At 46.7% G+C, this 27593-nt stretch overlaps 1 protein-coding gene across 1 annotated transcript in view; it reads left to right on the top strand.

The window, feature by feature from the left end:
• The window catches only part of cacnb2b (calcium channel, voltage-dependent, beta 2b), a gene marked incomplete at both ends in the record, with an annotated part of 31597 nt that overhangs the window by 633 nt on the left and 3371 nt on the right, over positions 1 to 27593 (top strand). Inside the window, 10 exons of the mRNA XM_080010408.1 lie at positions 19819 to 19884; positions 22646 to 22768; positions 23198 to 23337; positions 23860 to 23921; positions 24015 to 24040; positions 24901 to 24981; positions 25132 to 25190; positions 25302 to 25411; positions 26983 to 27134; positions 27422 to 27517. Coding sequence (XP_079866534.1) covers positions 19819 to 19884; positions 22646 to 22768; positions 23198 to 23337; positions 23860 to 23921; positions 24015 to 24040; positions 24901 to 24981; positions 25132 to 25190; positions 25302 to 25411; positions 26983 to 27134; positions 27422 to 27517 — 915 coding nt within the window. The remainder of the gene's footprint in view (positions 1 to 19818; positions 19885 to 22645; positions 22769 to 23197; positions 23338 to 23859; positions 23922 to 24014; positions 24041 to 24900; positions 24982 to 25131; positions 25191 to 25301; positions 25412 to 26982; positions 27135 to 27421; positions 27518 to 27593) is intronic.

Here is a 27593-nt window from a genome sequence, read left to right as displayed (position 1 = left end):
TGGAGCGCATGGGAGTTCCTCCCTCCGTGACCCGGTGTCGAGGTTTCCTTCTGTATTTTTTCCCCCGGAGTTTTTCCCTCGCCCCGGTGAGGCTTTATGCCGTTGATTTCCATGTGAAATGTCAATCTTCTGAAGCCCTTTGAGACTGCATTGTGATTAGAGGCTATGGAACTTGACTTGACTATACCCGATGGCCAAAAGCTTGTAGGCAACGATTACATTTCGTGTCATCTCGCTCTCTAGCAGAGGTGTACGGCGTGTCCATTAACGGGGGGAAGGAACGTTTAAAAAGCGATGTACGTGTCTGCTGGAGGGTGAACGCTTCAGGTTCTCACCTGAGTCGCTGGAAGTCAGTGCCTCGGTGTGTATTGGAGGATGGGGGTTTGGGGGAGGGCGGGGATGTTTATTCCGACCCAGCAAAGTTGTCTGGAGGAGGACCGGGTGCACGGGAAGGACGGTGGGGATCTTATTAGGAGCTGAGGTTTTACTGTCTCCTCTAAGACACGCAGGAGTGCAGAGAACAGTCTCACTCACTCACACCCTTCTCTCTCTCTCTCTCTCTCTCTCTCTCTCTCTCTCTCTCTCTTTCTCTCTCTCTCTCTCTCTCTCCCTCCCTCCCTCCCTCTTCTTTCTTTCCCTGTGATCCTTTTTTGCACTTCACGATCACGTACTTTACCTCCTCGCCTTTTGTCCCAGCATGTGGTGAGCCTGCAGAGGACCCTATCATGGCCCCCGCTCCCCCTCAGTAAATAGGCTTACTGTCACCCATCAGCCCTCAGTGGGCTGTCGGTGAAGAGCCACACAGATTAATACGTGCCGCTGCATGCTATATGTGCCCACCTCAGCAACAAGCGCAGAAGGGGGCTTACCGAAATCAAAGCTCAGGGGATAGCTTAAAGCGGTGACACATCAGGAAGTTGGACCTGGAGCCGCTATCCGGCGTATTGTCATTGATTTTTGCAGCCTGTAACAGTTAAGCTCAGACTGAATCCCGAAGCTGACGCATGTGGATATTACAGAAACGTCTTCAAATTCTGGTGTCCAATCAGACATAATGCCCGTTGCCTTTGTGTCTAATATTGCCAATGTTTATGCTGTTCCGCAAATTTTTCACACCCTGGATAATCATGCGTCGTGTTCCCACCTGCACACAGTCAGCATGGGGATTAATAAAAAAAAAACCCCATAAAATCTCAATCAACGTCAAAATCAAGATTTTAAACACACCTCCTACTTGGAAAAGAACATATAGGTTCTCTAAGGTCTCTAAGCTTTAATTCTTGGCCGACTGACGCGGCCTTCAGTGCTGATCATAACAGTGAGGAACTACACTGTGCCCGACTCGCCCGGTCTGTTTGACGGTCACGTCTGGCCCATGTATGTCAAACACAAGAACATCCCGGTGAAAGTTCTACGTCAAAACCAGTTTATCATCCGGCAGGAATATCCCAACAGTGACATTTCTAATGTTTCATCCTAAAGCTTTTTTTTTTTTTAAGTCTTGGGCGCCTGGTTCATTATACTGACCCTCGCTGGCAAAGACCAAAGCTGGATTACGTTAAGTGCTTGCCTGGCTCTTATAAAGGAGGTTTCAGACATCTTCCAGCGTCCTGCTTAGTGGCTGCTGCTTTTCATAAAGCCCCGCTGAGGATGCTGCTCTGATCTGGACCCCTCAGAGAGCAGGTGAAGGACACGAGACAGATACGCCCAGAAACACACCAGACAAACCAACTTTTCCTAATCGTGTACACTGTAGATATACAGTATGTACATACGTTGTGTAGGTACAGCTCCATCGGGGTACTTGTGGAGAGCTGGTTGTGAGCTCATTTTAATCAGCAGGTAAGCAACCTTTCACCTCTGTGTTAGTCCAGTCTTGAGGTAGCATGAATATTACTTATGTAATTATTAATCTGGCCCCCAAACAAGGAAAAAAAAGGTTCCCGACCCTGTGCACAATTGCTTGTCAACCACGTCTGAACAGTGCCGTTGTGTGGTGTACGGAACAACAACGACAACAACAACCGAAAATCACCCAAAATCGTTCCCCTCCCTAAGTGAACAGAAGCAGTATTTTGAAAATAAAGTGTCTGTCCCATTGAGATTAGACTGGAGGAAAATCTCAGGTGTGTAAAACAGCTATTGGTTACTGGGCTTCTGGGCTTTCATCAGTCAGCCGTTCCTTGTCACCTCGGTCCTTTTAAAAGCAATTTGGGAAGAAGGGTTAAAAAAAAAAAGAATCCAACCGTACAACATTTGCCGATTGAAAGAGGCGGCTCTGTGCTCTGCGACCCTAATTGATCTGCTGCAAACAGCCTGGCTCTCAGTGGTACCGTGGATGTGGGAGATAACACTCAGCCTTCTGCTTCGGGGTCATTGGACCTTTTTTCCAGGAGCTTAACATTGATTAGACGGTGTCGCCCAAGGAAGATTTTAAGATGTCTGATGTTCATTGTTGTTTCGCTGCTGCCCGCAATGTTCTCGCCCCAATCAAACACTGAGTTCACTGAGACAGCTTCTCAGTATTTGTGTTTGTATCACGAGGGTAATAATATTGCTTTGATACAGCACCTTTAAAAAAAACAAGCCACAGAGTGCTTTACAGAAAGCAGTGATGGAGTAGAAATAAAACCATTTAAAGAACATAAGAGTAAAACAAATAGACACTGCATGGGAACCAAGTACATTGAGACACAATAGGTAAATTATGTACAAGCAAATCTATTCCCATTTATTGGTGGTTAAATTGTATGCTCTTTGCTACTGCACCTGAGCACCAGTTGTTGAAAACGTAGAAGTTTGTAAATGTCCATGTTTTAGGACGATATAGACTGCAAATATCCTTCTTAATGCAACCTTTGTACAGTTAATGGCGTAAAATTATATATATATATATATATATATATATATATATATATATATATATATATATATATATATATATATATATATATATATATCCAACAGTTTCTATGGATACGGTCTGGTGAACCCAAATTCAGGACACAACAAAGGCTCAGGAAGAGGTGCAAGGTTTATTGTAGAACAGGCAGGTGTCAAAACCAGAGAAACTTATCGGCAGGGAATCAGGGTCCAGCAACAGGCAGGGAATCAGGGTCCAGGGGAACAGGCAGGGAACCAGGGTTCAGGAAACAAGCAGGGAATAAGGGTTGAGGAAACAGGCAGGGAATCAGGGTCCAGGGAAATAGGCAGGGAATCAGGGTCAAGGAACAGGCAGGGGGCAGGGAATCAAGGCCCAGGGGAATAGGCAGGGAATCAGCGTCCAGGGGAACAGACAGGGAATCAGGGTCCAGGCAGGAAATCAGGGTTCAGGAAACAGGCAGGGTCGTAGAAAGGACCGAGAATTCAATACACACACAAACACAACGATCTGACAGAGAGCAATGGGGAGCAGGTTAAATACAAGAGGAGAGACGAGGAAGGTGAAGACAGGTGGTGAGATTGCTGACTGGTGACAGGTGTGCAGTATGATGTGAAACCAGAGACAGACAGAGAGAGCTAGAGGCCGACAGAGGGACCTAGAGACAGACAGAGGGAGACAGAGGGAGACAGATAACAAGCAAACACAGGGCAGGATCCTGACATCAGTCAGCCACACTATATCCAGATAACACATGCAGCATTATTAACATTTCAGGGGACACTGGATAACGTTCTTTAGCAGTTTTTCTTTGAACTTGCCATGTCACATCCTCTGCTACTTCAGGGAAATTGTCGTGATGCTTTTAACTGTGGACATATTCGAGTCGGAAAAACAAGCCTTTCGTTCATAGACAGAATAGGCAGAAAACCCCCCCAAGTGCCCAAGGTCTGTCGAAAACGCAGCGAAATGAAAGACATTTAAGTTGTGACATTCCAGACAAAAACACTCAGGTGGAAAGGAAAGGCACTACTTGTGTGATGGTGGCAAAGATGACACAACCACCATCTCAGCCTTCCTAATTTTGAACCCCTTTGAGAAATGTTGTTCAAAGCGATTTTAGTCATTTCCTCCACGAAAATGAAATCCAAATGTTCCGGTTTTAGCCTGAATACCAAAAAAAAACAATTGGAATGAGACGGAATTGAGGTTGAGATTTGGGAGTGGTGCAGAGTTTTATCCATAACACCGTCAGTCCCGCCACTGTCTCTTTCCCTCTCTCTCTCTCTCTCTCTCTCTCTCTCTCTCTCTCTCTCTTTCCCTCTCTCCTCCCCCCCCATGTGTCTTTTTGCATCTCTCTCCCTCACCGCCTCTGATCTCCCATACCTCCATCACCCTCCAGTCTCTCCATCCATCCATCCATCCATCCATCCATCCATCCACCCATCCATCCATCCATCCATCCCTCTCTCTCTCTCTCTGGTAAATCTCCCCTGTCCCAGCTGTTTGGATGGCAGGGCTGACCACTCGCGGGCGCCAGCAACAACCGCCTCCCACCACCGCCGCCGCCGCCCCATCGCGGCATCACGGAGGAGGGGCGTCGTCCAGCTGTTTATTTGCATGCTCATGCAGGGTTCAAATACATTAGCATCATCCCCAAGTAAGGGGTGGAGGTGGGGGCGGGGGGGGGCGGTGGGGGGTGGGGGGGTCGCAGGAGAAGGACGACAACTGCCGTCCCCGTTCCGCTTCCTCTCTGACAGGCTGACTTTGCAAGCGTTTGGATTTTTATCTGCTTCATTTGATTTCTTTCCGCACCGCTCCACCGCCACCTCCTCGTCCCCGGGTCTATTTTTGAGCTCTTTGAGTTCATCCGGGTTGCGATGTGAGGAAGTCGGATGTAAGATTTGATCTGGGGAGGGCGAGGGGGGGGAGGGCTTTTGGCTCACAGGGGAAGTCAAATGAAAAGCCCGGTCTCCGCACCCTGGATGGGGGGCGGCTGCTGCTGCTGAGGTGGACCAGGTTCTCTAGGGGGGCGGGGGCAGGTGGGGGGTGGGGGGGGTGGTGGTGGCAGGGTCCGCCAGCCGGAGCCTCTCCAGCGCCAAGCCATGTCCAAAGTGCCCAAGAACAAAAATGTCTCCTGGGTGAGTACCGCTCTCTCCGAATGTAGGTGGAGAGAAGAGTGAAGGAGGGGAAGCTTGAGGTGTTTTCTTTTGACTATTTCTGTCGGACGTTTGCTTTGAAAATCCGTCATCTTTGGATGTATTTTCATGGACAGATTTTGGGAGTTTTGATGCCATACAAAATGCAGTTGACGTGCTCGCTGAAGCGTGACGTCCTATATAGAGGAATGCGCCCTGGAGAATAATTATCAAGTTTGTTATCATTATTAAGAAGTCGTTTATCCGTAAAATAATTTTGTTAAAAAAGTTGTTTCGCTTGAACTTTTGAAGAATCAGCAATTCTATGCTATGCTGTGTTATGTTTGTGCTCTTTGATATGGCACCTCAATTGCTGGCGGCGGGGTCCGCCTTTCCCGACAAGAATGCAACGAACAGGAATGCGCAATGAGTGAAACACAGCCGCGGTGCATTTGATTAAACGGCGTGGCGGCAGCGGTTTGCGGTCAGTAAAGCGTTGGTGTGGATGAACATTCACCAAAAATAAGAAGAGCACCCTCGGATGGAAAAACCCCACCGCAAAAAACCCCAAATCCCCACCACCTCACCAAGAAAAACAACAACAGGCAGGCATCAATGGATGTGCTGTTGTTTTTCTTGCACCACGGTGCAGTTTCATGTGAAACTCTGGCACCTGTAGTGTAGTCCGCCCCGACAACCTTCTGGATGTCCACATTAGATGAGACATGGAGGCATCTACGTTCGTATCAGCGAAACTAAACCCTGTGGACTTTGATTGTGCCTCCTCTTCCTGCTGCTGCCCAACGCCGCACCGCCCCAAAGCCCTCGGCAAATCCTCTTCGGCGTGTATGTCAACGCGCCGCCGGGGCATTAAAACAAACAAAACACCTCAGACCTCAACCCTCGAACATGGGACCCTACACTGTGGCTGCGAAGCACCAATTAGGCCAAAGTCACAGACTGTTGGCAGGCAATTGAGTTTTACGACCGGCGAACGATTACACTCGAGTCATTCCAATGTCGATGTTTAAGAGAGAAAGAGAGAGGGAGTGAGTCACCCACAGAAAGTAGGAATACTGTGATTTTATCCGCTTGCTGGCAGTCACTTATTCTGAATTGTGTCTTTTAAGGTCATACACACACACACACACACACACACTTTGGCAGAGGCTTATGGCTAGATGTGTATTTACGTGTGTGACGGAGCACATGTAGAAATGAGCATGTGTGTGCATCCGTGGGCATCCATCGGGGAGGGGGCAGGGGTCCAAGCGTTCACATGTGTTCACATGTGTTGTCGTGGTTCTGTGAATAATGTGTTTATGTGCTTCATGTAAAAAGCCTCCTTTCAGCTTTTGACCGTGACAAGGTGGTTGTGAACACATTTCTTGTGAAAAATCTGGAGGTGAAAAACACAAGGATGCGAGACGACTTTAAACCCTCCGTGCGATTATTTGTTGCGGGGCCGTGTTTATTTTACACAAAATGCCGCTTATACAAATTGCTTTAACGCTCTGACTCATCGGTGCCCTGTGAGCGATTGACTCCAAGGGGGAGCGAAACGCCACTAAAATGCAAAGAATATTTGTAACTTATTGACATTTTGACATAAAAGTTGCATCGCAAGATTTGAAGGGAAAAAAATCCTGCGAAATAAAGGATTTTTGGTCGCAACGAGCACAAAAAATCAAAACGCTGCAAAACCCCAGAGGGACTGATTCATACCTCAACACTGTGAGCGTATGTGCATGTGTGCGTGCGTGCGTGCGTAAATAGTTAAATAAATAATAATAAAAATATTCACATTTGTGCCCAGACTGAAGGCGACTTCCGCAACGGGTGATGTTGGCGTTTTTGGGGCCGCTCCGAGGAAAGCGTCTGGCTCTGCCCCCGGAGGATTTGAGGTTGTCATGGAGCTGATTAAGTCCAGTTCCGCCTGGATCATGATCAAAACCGTCCGAAAGTGCAGGCTTTGCTAAATGAACACCTGTGTCCTGTGGCATCGTGCACCGCCTTGTTTCTGCGTTTGAGAACAGACTACAACAGAAGCAGACCCCACCCGCCCCCCACAGAGGGTGTGTGTTTGGTGCTAACTGAATGGGAGCGGGTTTGCGCTTTTTGCGCATCCACGATTTTGAAACCAAATTTGATAGACTTACCGATTGTTTTAATAATTCAAATTTGGCTGTGTGGTATATAAGATGTTTTCTGTGGAGTGACACACTCGGAACACATATATTTTTTTTGCTTTATGGGGACTTTAACTTGAAGACAAAGCTATAAACCTCCAATTTCTCTGGGTGGCCATGTGGACGATAATGTTGTTGTGTGTGTGTGTGTGTGTGTGTGTGTGTGTTTGTGTGTGTGTGTGTGTGTGTGTGTGTGTGTGTGTGTGTGTGTGTGTGTGTGTGTGTGTGTGTGTGTGTGTGTGTGTGTGTGTGTGTGTGTGTGTGTGTGTGTGTGCGTGCGTGTGCGTGCGGCGCTTAGCGTCACCTCGCCACACGCCCTCGCGCCCCTCGGAGCTCAGCCCCGGATTTTGTTTTTAATTTCTCCTCGCTCCGTTATGTAACGCCGTCCCTGCGCTCCCGCAGCAAAACGCTCCCTGGAGTGTTGTGCTTCCTCCCTCTCGCTTCCATCTGCCACTTCCCTCCCACTGCAGGGCGCGCTCTTGTTTTTACCTGGAATAGTGTCTTACTTACACAGGGCGACAGTACACACACAGACACACAGACACACAGACACACACACACACACACACACACACACACACACACACACACACACACACACAGGCATGCGCGAGTCCCGTGGAGGATTTAAGGAAATATTTGACAGGACTTTTTAAACAGGAGTTATCCTCAAATTTTTATTATTTTTTTTTTTCATATCAAGGACCCTCCATTTGATCTTCATTAGGCCACAAACCCTGTTTGATCAGGTTCTGTGTCTGGGACCCTCAATCTAGGAATATTTTTTATTGTTGGATATGTCTAAGTATTTACTCTTTGTACTATTATTACATTGTCAATTTTTTTGTGAAATAACATTAGACAAACTATTCATCATTTTTGCTGGCACCCATTGAAGGACCCCAGGCTGGGGACCACTTCCACGGGGGACTGGCACCTCTTGTTTGACTCGGCTCTGGCTCTCAAATGGAACCGGGTCTAACACTGCTAACAATGAGGGGTGGATGACTTGCCGCACCTTAAGTTTGAGGGTCCTGTTTTTAAAAGTCACCGTAGTGTAAATTGTTGGCTCGCGCTCGGTCTGCCGTCGCAACTTAAAAACTTAAAAGCCGCGACGCACCGGTGGGAGACGGTCCTCACCCGGACGCTGAGCGGGCGGGTGGGTTGTTGTAGAAGACGATTTGGATCCATCTTCGGTTTGGGTCGCAGAGAGGTTTAGGTCACAGCGAGCTGTGTGTGAAGCAACAGATGCCGTGTCGAGCGCTAAGCCTTTAATGCCCCTCGGCGCTGGGGAGCGGCTGACTACACACACACCGCCTCACAATGCAGATTTAAGTGAATCCCTTCACGCCACTCAGCCGTCGCCTCCGGCGCTACCTGCGAGCCTTGGGGCTCCCTGGAAACACCTCCACGGTCCGAGAACCGCGCTTTTGCCTTTGGGACACCGTGGGATTGTAACCTTGGATCGAACACCTGAGGCCATTTTCAAGGCTCGCTTCAAGGCTTCAAGGCTTCCATGCTTCCGTCCCTTCCACCAGGTGAACAGTGCAATGTAAAGTAGGTGAGCTCCAGCACCGTGGAGCAGCTAAAAAGTGCGCCGGTCACTCCGCCATGCCGCCCAAGAAAAAGGTAATAATAATAATAATAATAATAATGAGGATAGATATATTGATAATATTGATAATAACAATAATAATAATAATAATACCTCTTTAGCCGGTGTTGTGCACGTTTGTGTCGTCCGTGGGCGCGTACGTCGGGTGTGCGTGTCCGCAGCAGGCAGGGCGGCAGAATGCACCATCTGCTGCGTTAATCCTCGTGTGAGGCCCTTCCACATCAGTGCACGGCGGCACAGAGCAGCGTAGAGCCATCCGCCAGAGTGGATGGGAAACGCGTATTTCATTTAATTTCATTTCGACGTGCGCATGTTTTTTCATTGATGTGTGCGATGGGACGCACGTGTTGAAAGAGGAAAAAAAAAAAAAAAAGAACACACACACACACACAAACGATCTGCATCCTTCTGCTGGATTATTGAGGTCTGGAGTTGCATAACAACCAGCATACGAGTGTTATCTGCTGGGAGATCCCGGTCCATCACATGACTTGTTTTATATTCCCTCAGAACGCGCTGTGGACTCTGTGTGACATGGTTTCCACTTTGATCTCTGCCCCCGGGATCAAATGATCTGGTGGAACTTCCACTGGAAAGTCGGTAGAACATCTGAAGAGCTTACGTTTTACACTAAACAGCAAAGCAGTTTCCCATCCCCTCTAGGGAGGCAGACTTCAGGCTTTCAAGACCTACAATGAGACATTTATATGCCGCACTGAAAGGGCCATTTTGTTTTACAGTTCGATGTGACATTATATTTATTCAATCCAAACAAGAAGACGGCATCCAGGCAAAGGTCTGCTCCAATCTCTTTCAGTTCAGCCCAGGTCTTTATTGCCCCTCGAAGGGAGATTTTGCATTGAAAAACACCAATTTGAATAGAGGCAATTCATTTATATTTGTCTTTGTCTTTATGATTGGGCCCAAATGAAAGCAAAAGGACAAGGAAAAAAGGAAAAAACGGAACTGGTTCATCCACAATCTTAAATAAATCAGAATTTATTTGTTGTTTAGTTGTTTTTTTTGCTGTTAAATTTGTAAAAGAAAAACAATATAACATCATTATACTGAAAATCACAAGATGCATCATTTACAGATATGACATTAAGTCGCCCTCGTATCGCAAATGGAATCATATTTGTTGTATTTTTATTATTTTTTTGTATGGCTCAATAGCGCACGGCCTTTCACGCTGAAGCAGCGGAGCCGGGTTTTAGGCGGAATCTATGTCGCAAACTCTTGTTGTGTTGATCTCTGCATCGGCCGACTCTCCCGGATTGCACCGTGCAGCCGGCTCTGTCCTGGTTACGCGGAACAGTGAAAGCCTCTTAGTGGCTGACACCGGGGGCATTACTTCCTCTGCGCTTCTGCTCCTCAGAGAAAGGAAGTAGAGCAAGGCGTCTGGAAAGTTCTCAAAGGAGGGGAAGGAGGAGGAGGCGTCCTCCATGCTGGGATCCGTTGGTTTGTTTGTGGGGACGGTGAGAGGGTTGCTGAAGGGAACTTATGAATACTTTTGGGTTAACATTGATTATCCTCCTAGTGTCGGAGTGAAAAATCAATACAGCCTGAGACCCTTTGGGGTTTTATGCAGTTTACACGCAGTATACCATCAAGAAACCCTACCGCAGCACAAACCGACGGCTCGACGGCCAATAACGACAGACATTCAAAGAATAAACATTTATATAATATTAATATGTATTATTGGCACCTTTGCACCGATAGAAGGAGTTGAAATTAAAAAAAACATTTTTTTTTAAAGGAATTCACGTGTCAAATGCAGATCCCAACACACGTTAACATCCTTCGAGCAATTGTTATCAGACCTCGAGTAAAATATTTGCTTCTAAGCAAGGCCGTAGATGTACAAACGATCATAACCAAGACTAGTTCTAACCAAATGCTTGAATAACCCAAGTCAGGCGTGGAGTCGTGTGGATAATACCGAGTGAACTATTGTGATGTGTATCTGTACTTCATAAGCGCCGGGGGAATATGTATCTGTAACGCTGGCAGTGCCTTCCAAGCAGCGCTGCCGGCTCCCTGCGAAGAGTTTGCATTTGTCTCTGTTCCTCTCCTCTGTCTCACTAAATCCTGGATTGACGCATGCTATCTTAATCTCCTTAGAGGGAGAGAGAGAGGAGGGGAGGGAGAGAGAGAGAGAGAGAGAGAGAGGGAGAGAGAGAGAGAGGGAGAGGGAGAGGGAGAGAGAGGGAGAGAGAGAGAGAGAGAGAGAGAGAGAGAGAGAAAGAGAGATCGAAGAGATGATGGACATCAGTCTTAATAGGAATTTAAAGGGTTTGTAATGAGGCCTTTAATTCTGGAGCCGGTGGTCTTTGGCAAAGTGCACGTCAGGGGTGCCAGCCGGCCCCATATCAGCTTTATGGCTGTATGAGGCAGAGGGCGCAGCGCCAGTCCGTCTCCAGGCAGGTGATGAGAAATCGCATAAAGAGAGAAAAAAAAAAAATATATATATATATATTATCTCAATGGCAACAATAAAAATAATTTAAAAAAGTAAAACATCAATAGCGACCGGGCGTAATGACCAAGAGTCCAAGAGCTGAACTGATACAAATCCACCGTCGTGTCCGAAGCATCGCTGTTCCTCGACCACAGGAATAGCTCCTCGGAAGATATTTACAGAAAGAAATTAGGAATATTTGAGCACCTGGGCCGGGTGCCAGCACCTCGAGCCGACAGGAAATTAGTCACAATTAGATTAGTGACCCGCACGGCCCAAAGAAAAAAATAGAAAAACAAAAGGAGGCCCGGCTTTATCCTTCTTTTGATACATGACGCAGAGAATGTGTTCATCAGCTTTGAGAGGCATATATCTGCAGACACATGATGGAGGGGCAGATCAATCTTTGCCTTAAAAAATCATTACGATCACACGCCCACACACACACACACACACACACCGCACGCCATTGAGGGAGCTTCATGACACCGTGAGATTCAACGAGTTGGGACGCTCGGAAAAAGAAAACGTATTTGAATGATACCGCGATGCGCTGAATGAACATAGCGTATGATTGACTCTTGTTTCTTTCATTTACAAAGAAATCGGGATGAATTGTCAGGGATTTGCCTGCAATGTATCATACATCGCAGTACTGTACGGCGGTACCACTGCTGTGGGAAATGTATCATGTAAGATTCAACCAATTATCATTATGTCACTATGCATTTCACCCATCCTAGTAACTGATGCATCTAGGAGCAGTGGGCTGCCATATAGCGGTGCTCAGGGAGAACTTAAGGGGTTAAGTGTCTCGCTTAAGGACACATCAGCAGGCGACCAGGAGGCGCCGGGGATCGAACTGGCAATCTTCCGATTACTAGACGACCCGCTGTGCCTCCAGAGCCCCTGCCCCCTCATATCGATAGTATCGTGTCCCCAGTTACCCGGTGACACACCTATCTTCATGAACGCCTAATGAAAGCTTCATAAAAAAAAAAAATCCCCACACAATTAATTGTGTATCGAAATTTGGTGTTGAATGAATCCATACGAGATCCTATTAGGGCAATTTGGTCGTTTCGGCCCCGCGTGCCCCCTGACGTAGAGCTCAGGATCCGAGACAATGAAATGCCCTGGTTCGTTTTCGGCACGTTGCGAAGGCTGACCCTCAATCCAAGTTTAAAACGTCCTGTTCGCTTCGTTCATGTTTTTCCAAAGACCTCATCAGCCGTGTTGTCTGAAAGGGTCCCGGTAGGGTCCGGAAAAACCTGTCGTCACCCCCGCCAAGAAAAATCACGGCGCGGAACCGGAGGGGGGGGGGGGGGGGGGTGCTCTGACAGATCCTGAACGGCAGCCAATCGTCTCTGACCTCATCGTCTGCATAAACGCCCCTGGAGACGTGCCCTCGCAAAGTGCCACTTAGCTCAGTGAGACGGCAGAGGGTAGGAGGGGCTCCAGCCGATCCAACCCAAACTGCCTGTTTTGTGCAATCGGTGTTAACATTTACAGTATTTAAACCTGGCTCATTGCTCTGACTGTGTATCCATTGAAGACCATTTACCACTGTTTGTATTGACATTATATCATTTGAGGAGACACTTTCATACAAAGTGACAGTGTTTTGTCTGAGTAGTCAACCCGACTGCGCGTCATCAGCAGTCAGCGCTGTTCAATACCAGCAAATAACCGGATCAAAATCCCGGAATTAAATGAAATTGTTCACAGAATAAGGGAGGGATGAAAAAAAAAATGAACAAAGTGTCTCAGAGGAAATAAAGTGAGATGAGGGAAGAAGGGTAGAAGGGTTCGGGTGGGACCCGAAAAGATGGATTTTTAAGCCCCGGTCACATTACAGCACAGGAATGACTTCAAAGCTGCCAGAGCTGTCTATCTCTCTGAACCCCGTCTAGCTCTCTGAAGGTGTCCAGCTCTCTGAACCTGTCCCTAGCCGCCATCTACAGGTCAGGCAACCAATGTGCTTACGGTGAAGAGTTCTCGCAAGTGTTTTCTTTTGCACAGAGGGTAACATAGAGTCCGGACATTTATAAATACATAAGTAACAGTTAAATAGATAGAGAACAAATCAAAAGACTACTAAGCTCAATGCCAACCCTTTAGATCTATTCATTAGGAATGAGTGTTTTCACGTGCTGGATCCAGAAAACTTCAGATCGAATGGAAGTCAATGGAAAAAGGAGAAACGCTAGTCAAAAAATTATTTCCACGAGCCACTCAATAGCTAAATTGCCTTCTGCTGATGGGTGTCTTGGTTGTGATTTACATAGTGATTGTTTCCTAAACAGATTATTGAGGCTTAAAAAGAGGTACGCTTGGCGGGCTATCATATGAAGTCTCTTGTTCGGGTTCGAGGTAGGCGTGGGTGGGTTTTAGTTTTTTTTTGCTTCCTCTGGATGTCTGGCCGGTTTTCATTCGCTCCCCCTCGTCACACCGAGACATCTTCTGCCGGGGAGTGTAAGCCCAAACTTGAGGCTTCAAATGGACTCTTCCGAAACCAACCGGCAGCGTCACAGACGTCCATCCTTTCCCGCCCCGGGCAGGAAAAGTGTTCTCCGCTGGGCGTTACCTTCCCTGCGGCATGAGAGGGCCGGTGGTGCCAGACGCCGCTTTGTCAGTTCGCTTATGTGGATTGGTTCTGTAACTTCACTACCTCTCTGTCGTGTAAACTTTCAACTTTTCTTCTCTGCTTTAATGCCGGGTTGACTTTTTGGCATTCGATGCATCTCGGGTGACGGCAGAAGTGACTCCTCCTCGGTGTCGGGGAGGAGTATCTATGAGTTATTTCGGTAGCTCCTCTGCGGATACCTGATTTAGATGTGTCTTCAATGATCCGTCGATGGTTCCGGTGATTTGAAAAACGTTGCGATGGAGTCATTGTTCTAACCTGACAAGCATGTTCCAAGGATGGTCAACAGTTCAAAATTTTTTCACCCATGGCTCTTTCTTCACCGAAAGCCCACAATTTAGGATGGGGCGATCCACTATGCTATCATCATGGCCCACGTCTGCTTTGCTTGCAGTTTTGTTTTTTTCTTAAACGGTTTCCATGGAAACAATCTTCCCATGTGTTCACAGCGTGTGCGATAGGCAACGCTATCGTCAGTGGCACAAACGCACACCGCAGGCTAGAGAGAAACGCTGCGCTTGCTGCTATCGAATCGGAACATGGCGACTGAACGTCACCTTGTGCAAGGACAGAGCAGGGAAACAAATAAATAAGTAGAAAATAAATCAGTTTGGGTTTATTTGTAAACAATAGCTGCTTGAATGGATGAGCTGATGGGTCTGTATCCATACACGGATCTGATAATCAAATTGTATTGTGTTTAAATATTGAAATCTATATTGATTATGCATAATATGACATACAAATGTAACCCTAATGTATTATTGCAAATACTATATTTGAATAAATATAATTGTAAAAAAATAAAAGCTCTATAAAAAACCCAAAATAGCTCAATGCATAGTCACATTATACTAGTAAAAGACAAAACAATACAGGTTGCATAATACGTTGCAATAAATTGTGCTGCAAATGAAATAAATGATGAAATTATGAAAATTAGAGTGAAGCCTGATTCATAACTGTCAAAACTACAAATTAGGAGTTTTCCTGAAATTATGAGAACATCTTGACAGCAGAAGTCGTTTAAATTTCTTCCCTGCTCAGTAAATAATGATTGTTTCGACTAATTAAAATGCTTGACTGCCACCTAGGGCGGTCATGATCATCAATTTCAGCAACGATCATCAATTCCGGTGAGGTCAATATGCTGTGTAATGATTGTGACAGCTCCACCGCCACTTCAAGTCTGACTCATCCTCATGTCTGTTTGGGGAAAATATAATCACATCAAAACTTGCTAATTCGACTGACTTGGTGCCACGGGGAATTTTGCATCCAAGACGAGTTGGCTTTTGAGGTGGAGGCTGGAAGCTCCCGGCACTGGAGTCGGAGGCTTTTGGAGGTGGAGGCTCCAGCCTTTTGAAGGTGGAGGCTCCAGGCTTTTGAAGGTGGAGGCTCCAGGCTGGTCGGCTCTCCGGTGACTTTGGGGATGGAGCCAGTCACCATCAGACACTTTTCCTAATGCGCTCCCCTGGCACATGCTGAAAAAGCTGTGTAACCGCTTTTAGTTAGGAAAGGGGTGACCTTCATGGCGAGAGACTACGAGAGAGGAGAGAGAGAAAGAGACACTATGAACACCCCCCCTCCCTCCCTCCCAACCACCATCCTTCCCTCCATCACCCCTCTAGCTTCCTCCTGCCCCCACCTGCTGAGCGACATAATCACGGTAATGGGCCGGGGCGACTCTGCAACAGGCTCTTCAGAGAGAGAGTGTGAAGCGCTATCAGAGGGGAAGGAGCGGGTGATGGAGAGAGGGATATAGCGATATAAGTTTTATTAACGAAACGTTAAATCTGTAGAATACATCGAGAAAATCTGTCTTCCTGTTCCGATGCTCCAAGCCAATGAATAGCAGACATGTATTATTACACTGTCATAGGCTTTTACCTTTATAGCGGTGTAATATTAAAATGGTAATTCATTCATGAAGCACATATATTTTATTAATACTCATATGTTGCACAATGCAACCGTAAGCATTTTGGGGAATCCTACAGGAGGACGGTAAATGCCTCATCAATGCTTTTCACCGTTCCATTCATCGACTATTGATCAGCGCTTAGTGAGCTGAGCGCTGGTTAATCATTTTACGGCGGTGTGACTTTGCGAGCGGGAGAGGCCGTCGCAGTGCGAACAGATGTCGGTGGCAGGCGGTAAACAAAAAAAACTTGCGCCCGGGCATCCCTCCGCCCGGGGGAAGTGATATACTGCATGCTTCCTCCTTCTCCTCCGCTCGTATCTCCTCTTCCACTCTTGCTTGCATAATTCTCTCCCCTGGCCTCTTATTCCTCCGTCTTTGCACCACCCACGCCTGTGCTCACCCACTTCCATTTCTCTCCCGAGAGTCCCTCCCCAAATATATGAATTCCTCCTCCGTGTTTGTCTTTTGTAGTCTTTTCTCTCTCTTCCTTGCCTTCTCGTCCTCCTCCGTCCTTTTGCCTCTCCTGCCCCCCGCTCCCTTCTCCTCTGCAGTCTCTTTGTCGTTCTCTCCCTCCCGTCGGGATCTTATCCTCCGTCCCTGGAGACTTTTAGAGCTCGCCGTCATCGTCGGGTTTTTATCGCGGAAACCGTGTTAAGGTTTATTTTAGCCGAAATCCCATTTCCCTGATTTACAATCTTTGGGGCGCCTCAGCGTCCCACTTCTCAATTCCGATGACCCAACCCCGCTCGTTTGTGTCGTTACTCCCTCTCCGTGCCCCGCACTCCTTCACACATAAATTAATTCCCTCCATTTCTATTTTGCTCTTCCGCTCAAACCTCTATTCATCTCGGACCACGTCGACAGTTCTGCTTCTCACTCCCACTCCGGCGACAAATGATGGAGGATTAATATCCTCACTCTCCTCCTCTCCCCGTTCAATTTTATTTATTTATTTTTTTGCCAGGGTGATTGACACGGTGATCCACAAATCCGTGCTAAGGAAACTGTCACTCTGTGCTATTTCCTCTGACAAACTGCTCCTGACAGGGAGCTGAAAAGAACAGCCTTTGATGGCTCAATACCAGGAAAAAGGCGTTAAAAGGTCTTGACGGACGACTCGTGATCCCGGCATGCGATATCCAGAGCATATCTGGAAGGTGATGCTGTTTGGTAATTTCACTGTTATTTGGTGGGTTTCCACGGTGATAAATAAAGAAGGATTGGCATAGTTGAGGTTCTTCCTTTTCTGTTATTGTTTTTTTTATTCTTACACTTGCTCAAACAATATTGATCAAAGCGTAAGCCTTCAAGTGTATCATCGCTGTTTGTGATTTGATTGATTGTGAGTAGGGGCTGGGCAATATTGACAAAATCAAATATCACAATATTTTCAGACAAACACCTCGATGAAGACAATTTGGGGATGTTTTGGGGATGACTCCTGGTGCTTTCATAAGATATTTACACACAAAGAATATTTGGGAAACAGTCATTAGGAACGTGGATATAATTCATTGGAACAGCAAGATATGAGACCCAAAATCCCAGACGATACCTTGTCTCATATCGCGGCCAGTGCCACCTCAAGGATTTTAACCGTCTTACTTCAGCCACGTCAAGCAGATACACGCCCCACGAGGCGTCCGATGCGGCACTGTGGGAGACTCCACCCACAGGTACGGGTTAAGGAGGGAGACAGACACATGTCGCAGGGAGAATTCGCGCAGGCGGGGGATCTTATTAAGCAACCAACAAAAAGGCTGGCTGCGAAACGGGAACATAAATAATATTAAACTTTGTTGATCGGTTGGTCGGCGGTAGCATTCTGGTCACAGACTCTGTCTCTTCACCACGCTCCTCATGTCACTGCAAGCTCAACAACCCATAAAAAAAACCTTTCCCAGCCGAGTTGGACCGATCAGCACTAATGAGGCTGATCAGGCTGACTCGGCAAAGCTGCAGCGGCGCGGGAAGAAGCCAGCCCTACCTCCCGCAGACCACGGCTTGACCACGTCCCTCGGCTGTCACGTTCCCCCACCACCCGGCTTAGGCTGGGAGGCCACCCAGCTGCTACTTAAAGTGCTGGAAAGCCAGGTACCAACAGGTGATCCGAGCGTTGGTATCCTTCATGCGGTGGAGCCATTGCAGCGGGGCGTGGTCCCAAAAGAGGGTGAATGGGCGTCCCAGGATGTAGTTATGGAGGCTGGCGGCAGCGTACGATGCGGCACCCGGTCCATGAGACACTAAAAAGGTGGGCTGGGGTGTGACAAATTGGTACAACCCGTACACAGTGGAGAAAGCCAATTTTTCCTTAGTTTCTGGAGACAATGGGATCTCCCAGTAGCCCTTAGTTAAATCCAGTGTCGTGAAAAATTTAGCACACTGCACCCGGGGCACAAATTTTGCGTTCAGCTTTGCGCCATCTACACAGAACCGGACCGACTCATCGGGCTTACCTACCAGCATGATGGGGCTCCACCCCCATGCCCAGCATGGCCTCTAATTTTGCCTGTACAATTTTGCGTTTGGGCTCAGGCAGGCAATACACCACAAGCGTACTTTTACCCCCCAGGGTCATCTGCGCGTTGTGGTGTATGAGCGGTGTGCGGCCTGGCAGGGGGGAAAAGCCATTAGAGAAGCATAGCTGTAACGTGGCCACGTCTTCCCTCTGGCCCGGCAAGCGATGGTTACTGGACAGGGCAAGAGTGGGATCGGTAGCTTCCCCCTCGATCACCGGGGTGACCAGAGACACAACACCCTCTTCCTCGACTGCTTTAGGAGGTTAAATCTGAATCGCCCCACCCCTGTCTGACCGCTCAACATCATAATCAATGTCCCCAACCTGCCGCGTGACCACGAAGGGTCCTTGTCACTTCGTGAGTAATTTAGAGCTGGTTGAGGGAGAACCACTAACACCTTGTCTCCCAGTTTCAAAGCTGGGTGCACCAAGTCGCCATAAATTTTCACTACACGCTCGAAGGCCACATGTAGGGCATCGTCCTGTGACTGCTCGAGTGGAAAATCCTCCGTGGAGGGGACCACTGGAACCGGGGCAGACCCCAGTGGGGATTCCTCCGCTCCCTACCTCGTAGCAAGCACTAACATCCCCTCAGCGTCACCGCGCGCCTCGCAACCCTCACATTTCCCTACTGGCCCTGAGCGCACTCCCCTAGCCTCCCTCATTAAAGTACCAAACCCTGGCCAATTCATACCCCAAATCAAGGAATGCCACAGGCGGGAGCTAACTGCAGCCGAAGTCCCGCTAGCTCCCCCGTTGGTCCTTTGGTCAGACCTCACGCCAGCTCCCGGGGGCTAGGCTGCCTTGGGACCGCACACCTTGGCTCGGTTCTCCGCCAGCGTAATCACCCGCCTCCAGGCTGGCGGGGCGGTGGCAGTGGACCAAGATGCCGGTCCTGGCTGGAAGGTAGAGAAGGATCTGCTCATGGACCACCGGGTCGATTATCAGGAAGCAGCCACCTCCGGACCGTGTTCTGCCATTGTTGGGCGCCCGAGGCGGCGTAGTCCAGTCCCCGGAACCGCAGGCAGTGTTCCTCCGGTGCTCTCCCCTTCCCCCACGGAACCGCAGGGTCTGCTACGCCTCCACACCTCTATTACAAGACAGCAGGAAGCGAATAATAATAATAATAATAATAATAATAATAATAAGTAGGGAACTCCACCTCCTTCTCGACATATGATCTAAAGAAGCTTGAGATCAGATGTGGAGAGGGAGGTGGAGTTTAATTCCAATGTGATGATAATAATAATAATTGTGGTCTAATGTAATTTAACTGCTGGTGTCTCACTCCACTCTTGTCTTCTTTTCTCCCTCTCCCTCCCTCCCCCACTGTCACACGCTGTCTTTTTCCTCTTCCCTCTCTCTCGCTCTCTCCCCCGTCTGTCTCCGTCACCCTCTCCCTGTCTCTGCCCCCCCCTCACACTTTTTCCCTCTCTCCCCAGGGAGAGCGTCATGACTCGGATGCCGTTGAGGAGAGGAATGCCCAGGTGCAGCTGGAGAAGGCCAAGGTGAGTCCTGTCTCACCCCCCCCCCACCCCCCCCACCCTCCACCTCCAGCCTACACCCTCCACCTCCACCAACACCACCTGTTCTCCCTCTCTCAACCTCGTCTTTCAAACCTAATGCACCTGAGGATGTGATTACAAAAAACACAGGCATGACATGGGATTAGCGCAGAGTGATATCGTGCCGTTAGAATGAGTCAGGCAGCGGCGTTTCCACGGCCGTGACAATGGTTTTATGTTCCCGAAAAGTCTGAAAAGGAAAAATGTTCAAGGATGCCGGCGATCGCAAAGCGCTTCCAATCATTATTGCTTTGTCAACCATTTTGGGCTGGATGCCGAGTATTAGCACAGTGAGCACAGGCAGGATGCAGCAGAAACTGGCTTATCAAATTTTAAATATGATACAGGAAAGATGGATCCCAGAATAGAGGACCATTCATTTAGATAGTGATTTGTTTTTTTATTCTGCATTTATTTGTTTATTTGTTCATTTGTTTATTTCATTTATTAATATCACTCAGATCTCATGCGCTCTGGCTGTAATTACATTTTTTCTTCTTCCGTACAAGGACAGAGGCTTTTATTCCAGATTGGTTTACCACATCTTTGCTGGAATGGAATTACAGAACAGAAATAGGACGGAGAGGAGGTGCGGCTTATGGATTCCAATAAAATACGACTGCGTGGGATCAGTTTCTAATGCCCTAGAATCCTACACATATTCACATCTTCTGAAAATCGCTGACCCAGAAAGGGCTCGTAATGGGACCGTAATCTCATCAGGTATGACGCCTGGAGCAGTAAACGCAGGAATTGGCCTTTGTGTCAATGATGATGAGGAGATTCCACGTGTTCTCCGATGAAATAAGTTCAAGATCGATACAGCGCACGACCAAACCCTCGCGTGGCGATGACAGCACTGCGTATTTCACTCGGCAGATGGGGATTTCGCGGATCATAATGAACTTATTGACATTCTCCAATGGCCACTAGCTACCAGCGACTTTACATCCACCCAGACAACATCATTTTGGTCTGTAGTTTCATCAGAACCCACAGACCAGATCATCCACCCAGGCCATAAATATCCCTTTGTTAGTAGACATAATGAGAAGATCGTTTTGTTTTTTTTCTTTTTTCTTTTTTATGTTTTGATATAAATTCATGGAGGTCGTTGCAGACAGGATTTTATGTCTAAACTTAGAAAGTAAACTCACATAATTAACCCTTTTCCCTTAGTGCCGGCTACAGCTCGTCCCATGGAACATCGAATTCAATCCTCCCTTGCAGATTTAATGTGCTCCCAGTGGAGCGCTGCGATTAAAGCAACAAAACATGCTCCACGCGGCCCACAGTGAACCAGAAATTCTGTCCCAGTGGGCCCAACTTTCCAAAATGCACTAATTAGCGGCTTGATCGGTGTGTCACTGACATTTGCCTCCGCTAGGATTACAACACCAGCAGGGACTCCATGTGGAGGAATCCCGGCTTCTCTAGTTTACTGAGAGAAGATGCAGAAGCTTTTTCTGCTGATTCCTACACTGAGAAAGAAGGATGCTGTAATATCATGAGAGATGGATAGATATATATGGATGGATGGATGGATGGATGGATGGATGGATGGATGGACAGATGGATGGATGGATGGATGGATAGATATACAGCTGGATGGATGGTTGAATGGATGCACAGATGGATGGATAGATGGCCGGATGGATAGATGGATGGATGGAGGGATGGATGGATGGATAGATATATGGCTGGATGGATGGATGGATGGTTGGATGGATGTATGGAGGGATGGATGGATAGATAGATGGATGGAGGGATGGATAGATAGATATAAGGCTGGATGGATGGATGGATGGATGGATTGATAGATATACAGCTGGATAGATGGCTGGACAACGAATGGATGGATGGATAGATATACGGGTGGATGGATGGATGGATGGATGGATGGGTGGATGGAGGGATGGATGGATAGATGGATGGATAGATATACAGTATGGATGGATGGATATACGGATGGATATACGGATAGATGGATGGATGGATGGATGGATGGATGGATGGGTGGATAGAGGGATGGATGGACGGATGGATGGATGGATATACGGATGGATGAATGGATGGATATATGGATGGATGGATGGATGGATGGATCGATCGATCGATAGATATACAGCTGGATAGATTGATGGACAATGAATGGATGGATGGATAGATATACGGCAGGGTGGATGAATGGATGGATGGATGGATGGATGGATGGAGGGATGGATGGATGGGTGGATGGATGGAGAGATGCATGGATGGATGGATAGATATATGGCTGGAAGGATCGATTGATGGATGGATGGATGGATGGATGGATGGATGAATGGATGGATGGACAGATGAACAGACTGGCAGATAGAGAGATGGTGCTCCGTCAGACAGAGTCCTACATCATCAAGTATCTCTTCTCCTTATGAAGGGTTATGGGTTGTCCTCTGCAAATTGCAAGTCCAGCTTAAATCAAGTCAAAAGTCAAATGTCGCACAACAAACTTGAAAACAAACCCCAGCTCCCGCTCCCTGTAAAATGGGATCGATTCCTTCGTCCAATATGTTCCACTCGTTTTCAAACCGTGTTTTAAAATCTTACTCCATATTTCACGCTCATGCTCCGCAGGTCGAGAGCAGCTCAGGTCATTTTAACGCAAAGGTCAACGTGTTTATTCTTTCATCTTGCGTGTGTCCGCCCGCCCTGTGTCCCTCAGTACAAGCCCGTGGCGTTCGCCGTGCGCTGCAACTTCTCCTACACGCCGGCGGACGACGACAACGTCCCGGTGCCTGGGCAGGCCGTCACCTTCGAGGCCCGAGACTTTCTGCACGTCAAAGAGGTTCGGCGAAGGGAGTTTTTAAATCGCCCATTAAATATCATACGAAGAATTACGATCAACAGTCTCGTTTAATTTGTGCGTTTATTTCGTTCATTTTATGCCGCCATCATTCTTTAGTGTTATCACAGTGCAACAACACGGGTCTTATTGTAATAATTGTCACACACGCACGGGCGCGCACGCACGCACGCACACTAATATGCTTCTGTTTGGCCTTGGCTTGCTCTCCTTTTGGACTCTCCAACTGTTTCAAGGAATCGTAGCGAAGGGGAAAAAATAAAAAAAATCAATATGCAGTTATACCGCTTGCAGCCAAAGGCGTTTTTATTTTTTATTCTTTATCTTTTTCAACGTTATGTAGCAGAGGTTTAAAGTGAGAGAGTTTAAAAACACGCTGAAGCCGTGCCCCGTTTCCGTTCCGTCCTCCAGAAGTACAGCAACGAGTGGTGGATCGGGCGGCCGGTCAAGGAGGACGCCGTGGTGGGCTTCATCCCCAGCCCCGTCAACCTGGAGACCATCCTCATCAGGCGAGAAGTGCAGGCCAGGAAAGCTGCCAAAGCCTTAGCCAAGTACGTGCCTCGCCTCTTCTCGCTCCGCTTTTCCCGCTTCGCGGTCGCTTTCCGTCGAGCGGCATGAAATAGCGGACGATTCGGGGGTCACAATTGTCGCGTCGAATCTGTTTAACGTCGGCGGGGGACGCGCATTTGAACCCGTAAATCCCGCAGTAGAACAATGGACGACAAGACGGATTCAAGATTGAGAAGGGTGATTTCTTTCTTGTGTTATATGTAAATTCATACCAAACGATGAGTCTGATTTGTCAGTAATTGCTAAAATAAAACTGGATGGCCAAAGTTTCCATACATAACTGCAACATATAATTTGTACTTTTTGGCTCATTACGTGGTAATATGTGTCGGTTATGAACTTTAATTATCTAGATGCATCAGCGAGCTCAGCCCTTTAATTCTTAATATTAAATGGTTTACATAATACATAATTACAATACCCCCCTCCCCCGATCCAGTACAGACTTAAGACCCCCAATTCTATCTCTCTGGTGTGAACCGATTTTACGTTTTTCGTTTCAGCAAAGCATCCGCTCAAACGACTCAAGATATGAACGCCAAGAAATACACCCCTCCTTCACAAGGTGCGTTCGGAGTGGGTTTGTGTGAAGAAAAACTCCATTTATTTTTCATGCTTATGCTGTGCGAGCTGACACCCTCTTTTTCCCCACAAACAGCTAATCAGCAAGTTAAAAAGAAACCGGTGAGTGCAACTATTAACATTCACGTCATTTTGCGGATCCCAAAGAATGTCTTTGAAAGGAAAATCTTTGATCAAATAAAATGCCACTTCATTGAACTTATCCTTCGTTCAGAAACAAGCTCAAGTTGGAATTATCAATTATTAAATGATTCATTCAATTCATTTGACACAATTTAAGACACGCTTAATCGATTTAGGCAGAAATGAAGGAAAATTTCGATTTAATGGGCACTTGGCACATTAAATTGAAGAAAAGACACACGGCATGCTCGTGCTTGAAATCACTTTTTACAATTCATCAATTTATTTCACTGTAGTTCCACTCGCCTGCACTAGAGCCCCAGGCGCACTTTCATCGCTCAATCGCTGCCTTTGATTTACAGAAAAAGCTGCCATCAATCGAACGAGGAGCCAAACACGTGGCAGAGTATGAATAATATACGTAGAATGCGACGCAGCCGGCGTAAATGTGAGATCAAGGAATTCTGGCCAGCGTTGCACAGTTTGTCATTTATTTATTTCACTTCTATCTCACTTCTTTTGCTCCAGCCAGGCACTGATCCATCAGTTGGACCTCTGATCAGCAAAAAAAAAACAAAACACGTGGTTGAATCGAAATCCCAGAGCGGAGTTGTATTTTCTGAAACCGGGGGTTTTCCCTGTTTAAAATGAAAAAGGTCAATTTTGCGGTCGTGAGCTAACTGACCGGCATGGCCACAGTGAGAGAAGGGGAAGCAGAGCGTTGGTGTCAATGTTGCCGTTCCGGCTAAAACAAAAGAGGAAACAAAACAAAAATGGCGTCCGTTAGGTGAAGTCCTCCGTTGAAGCGTCCCCTCTCTCTCTCGTGTGGGGGGCTGCAGGGGGAGCAGGTGGCGATGTACGACGTAGTGCCTACCATGCGTCCCGTGGTGCTGATGGGACCATCGCTAAAGGGATTAGAGGTACGTTTTTTTAAGAACTTATTTAAATGCTTTAATGATGGTACACTATCGGGCTTATACTACTATAGTCTTATATTACTATAGCAGCACGTGTTGGTTTAAGCAGAAATGGCGCATTATCTAAATCCAAATCCATGTCTTACCTTCCAGGTTACAGATATGATGCAAAAAGCACTTTTCGACTTTTTAAAACACCGTTTTGAAGGCAGGTGAGTCCTGGTGTGATTTATTTTCCTCCAAATGAATGAATCAACGACAAATATTCCGAACAGTGCAAACAGTCCACTTACTTATCTCTCTCTTTTTTTTTTCCTTTATAGAATTACAATTACACGGGTCACAGCAGACATTTCTCTGGCGAAACGGTCCATTCTCAATAACCCCGGCAAAAAGGCCTTAATGGACCGGTCCAACACACGTTCCAATCTAGGTATCCAAAGGATGTGTGATCTGATTGAATATATATTATTTATACTGTTAATTATATATAGTGTGTATTCTCTATACCCTCCACTTCTCCATATATACTGTATATAATTTACAGTATACTTACCTATGCCAGCTTACATTTAGACCTGTCTATCATCACACTCCCAACACTCTCAATTGAAATGTATTTTACTGGAAATCATATTCGCTCCCCTTATGTAGAGCTCAGGTAAACTATGGTGTAAAACAAAAAAAAAAAGCTTTGGTGTACATTTGTTTGTGGTCCATGCGCTTTAAAATAAAGCTTCGGTAAATGACCGATAATAGGCTCTTAGACCTTTGAGGCGTAGCCAGGTTTCACTGTTTGGGTGAAGCCTGAAAGACAATGTCTACTTCTACTTCTAGATCAAATACTAAATGTACCAAACGTAGGAGGGATTCGATTTATTTTTATTTTTCTCTCTGCTCTGTCTTCCCTGATGCTCTCTGACCCCAGATGCTGCCGGTACGTATCTTCAACAGAAGCCCCAGTTCCTCTCCACTCTCTCATCTTGCCTTATATCCATAGCAACAAACATCGTATTGCTTTTTCTATTCTGTTTTATTTGTTGTTTTATCATTAGTAGGCTGTGATTCACTATCGAGTGCAAGCTGATGTTCTCTGCTGATTTGTTCCGGCGTGTTTTTTCCCGCATTCCCTCAATGTTAACACACTATATTTATCGTCCCATAAGCTATGAACATATGCTTTTATTCCGTTCAGCCGTTGTTTATTAATGGGAGTTCAGGACGGGTCAATTCATCACAGATCCTTATTCAAAGATTCCGGAAGACTCGCAGGCCTCCCAGGACAAAGTTTCCCTGATGCATGCACATTTTTGGCCGCAATCTGGGGTCCATACCCCCTAGAGGGCATTGAAGGAACTGCAGGAGAAATGCAACAAATGCAAAAATTATACAAATATTTTTATATTTTTTCATGTTTTTAATGTTTGTCATTTCAAAATTTTAAGTTTGACATTCTAAAGTTGTACACATTTCATCTGCCTGCTGTATGGTTTGTGTGTAGTGCAAAATTAGGCTACGTTCATATACTGTAACATTTGATTTTAGCCTTGCTGACAAAAATCGGCGAATCAAAACAAAAAACGTCCACATTTGTATATGTTTTTTCCTCAAAATATGTGAATTGTATTGACATGGATTATCTATTGTACATTATATTGAAATTAATTATCTGTTGCACATTAACCAGAAACCACTTCCCATTGATCCACCAAATTAATCAAGGTCTTGAACAGTTAAACAGAATATAAGTTAAATGTTATATTTCTGTACCCTATTTTTGCATTCACCGACAAGAAATTGCAGGGGGTAGACATCTTGAGTACTCACTTCATGACAAGAAGTAGTATGTCCTGTTTAGCACGCCCAGAGCGTCCATGTTTATGGACTGCAAACTGTCATATAGTCCATGCAACAAAATCTACAGGAACGATAGACGACCCAGAGAGAGAAATCTGTGTGTCTGGGTCAAAAGAAGCTGATTCCGTTGTGGTTCTTCCGGCGCAGCTCAGATCCAGGGCGAAGTGGAGCGGATCTTCGAGCTGGCCCGCAGTCTGCAGCTGGTGGTGCTGGACGCCGACACGGTCAACCACCCGCTGCAGGTCTCCAAGACCTCGCTGGCCCCCATCCTGGTCTACGTCAAGATCTCCTCGCCCAAGGCAAGGCACTGAACACACTCTGCGGCCCATGCAAACCCGCTCGCAGGAAACCAGACTTGATGTATTTGTGGTGACATTAAGACCTCGAAAATTCAAATTGAAGACTATTCAATGACATAATGGAGATAAAGTGTTCAAAGTAAATATGGACTATATTTTTATCCTGGGTAACTGCCACCTGGTTCTATTGATGAAGGAATGAGAGTATGAGTATGAGTGTTTGACGTCCACATCGTCCTTCCCCGCGTCCTTCTCCATCTCCTGTCTCCGCCCTGCTGCTCTTCCAGGTGTTGACCAGACTAATAAAGACTCGAGGGAAGTCTCAGACCAAGCATCTCAACGTACAGCTAGTGGCAGCAGACAAACTGGCCCAGTGTCTACCGGTGAGTGCCGCCTAGTGGCTGCTGAGGCATCACATTGTATTGTATTGTATTATTCTATATTATATTATATTAACTA

Source organism: Zeus faber, assembly GCF_960531495.2.
Source record: "Zeus faber genome assembly, chromosome: 12".
In the NCBI taxonomy this organism is placed as follows: Eukaryota; Metazoa; Chordata; class Actinopteri; order Zeiformes; family Zeidae; genus Zeus; species Zeus faber.
This window is presented reverse-complemented; position numbering and strand designations above follow the sequence as displayed.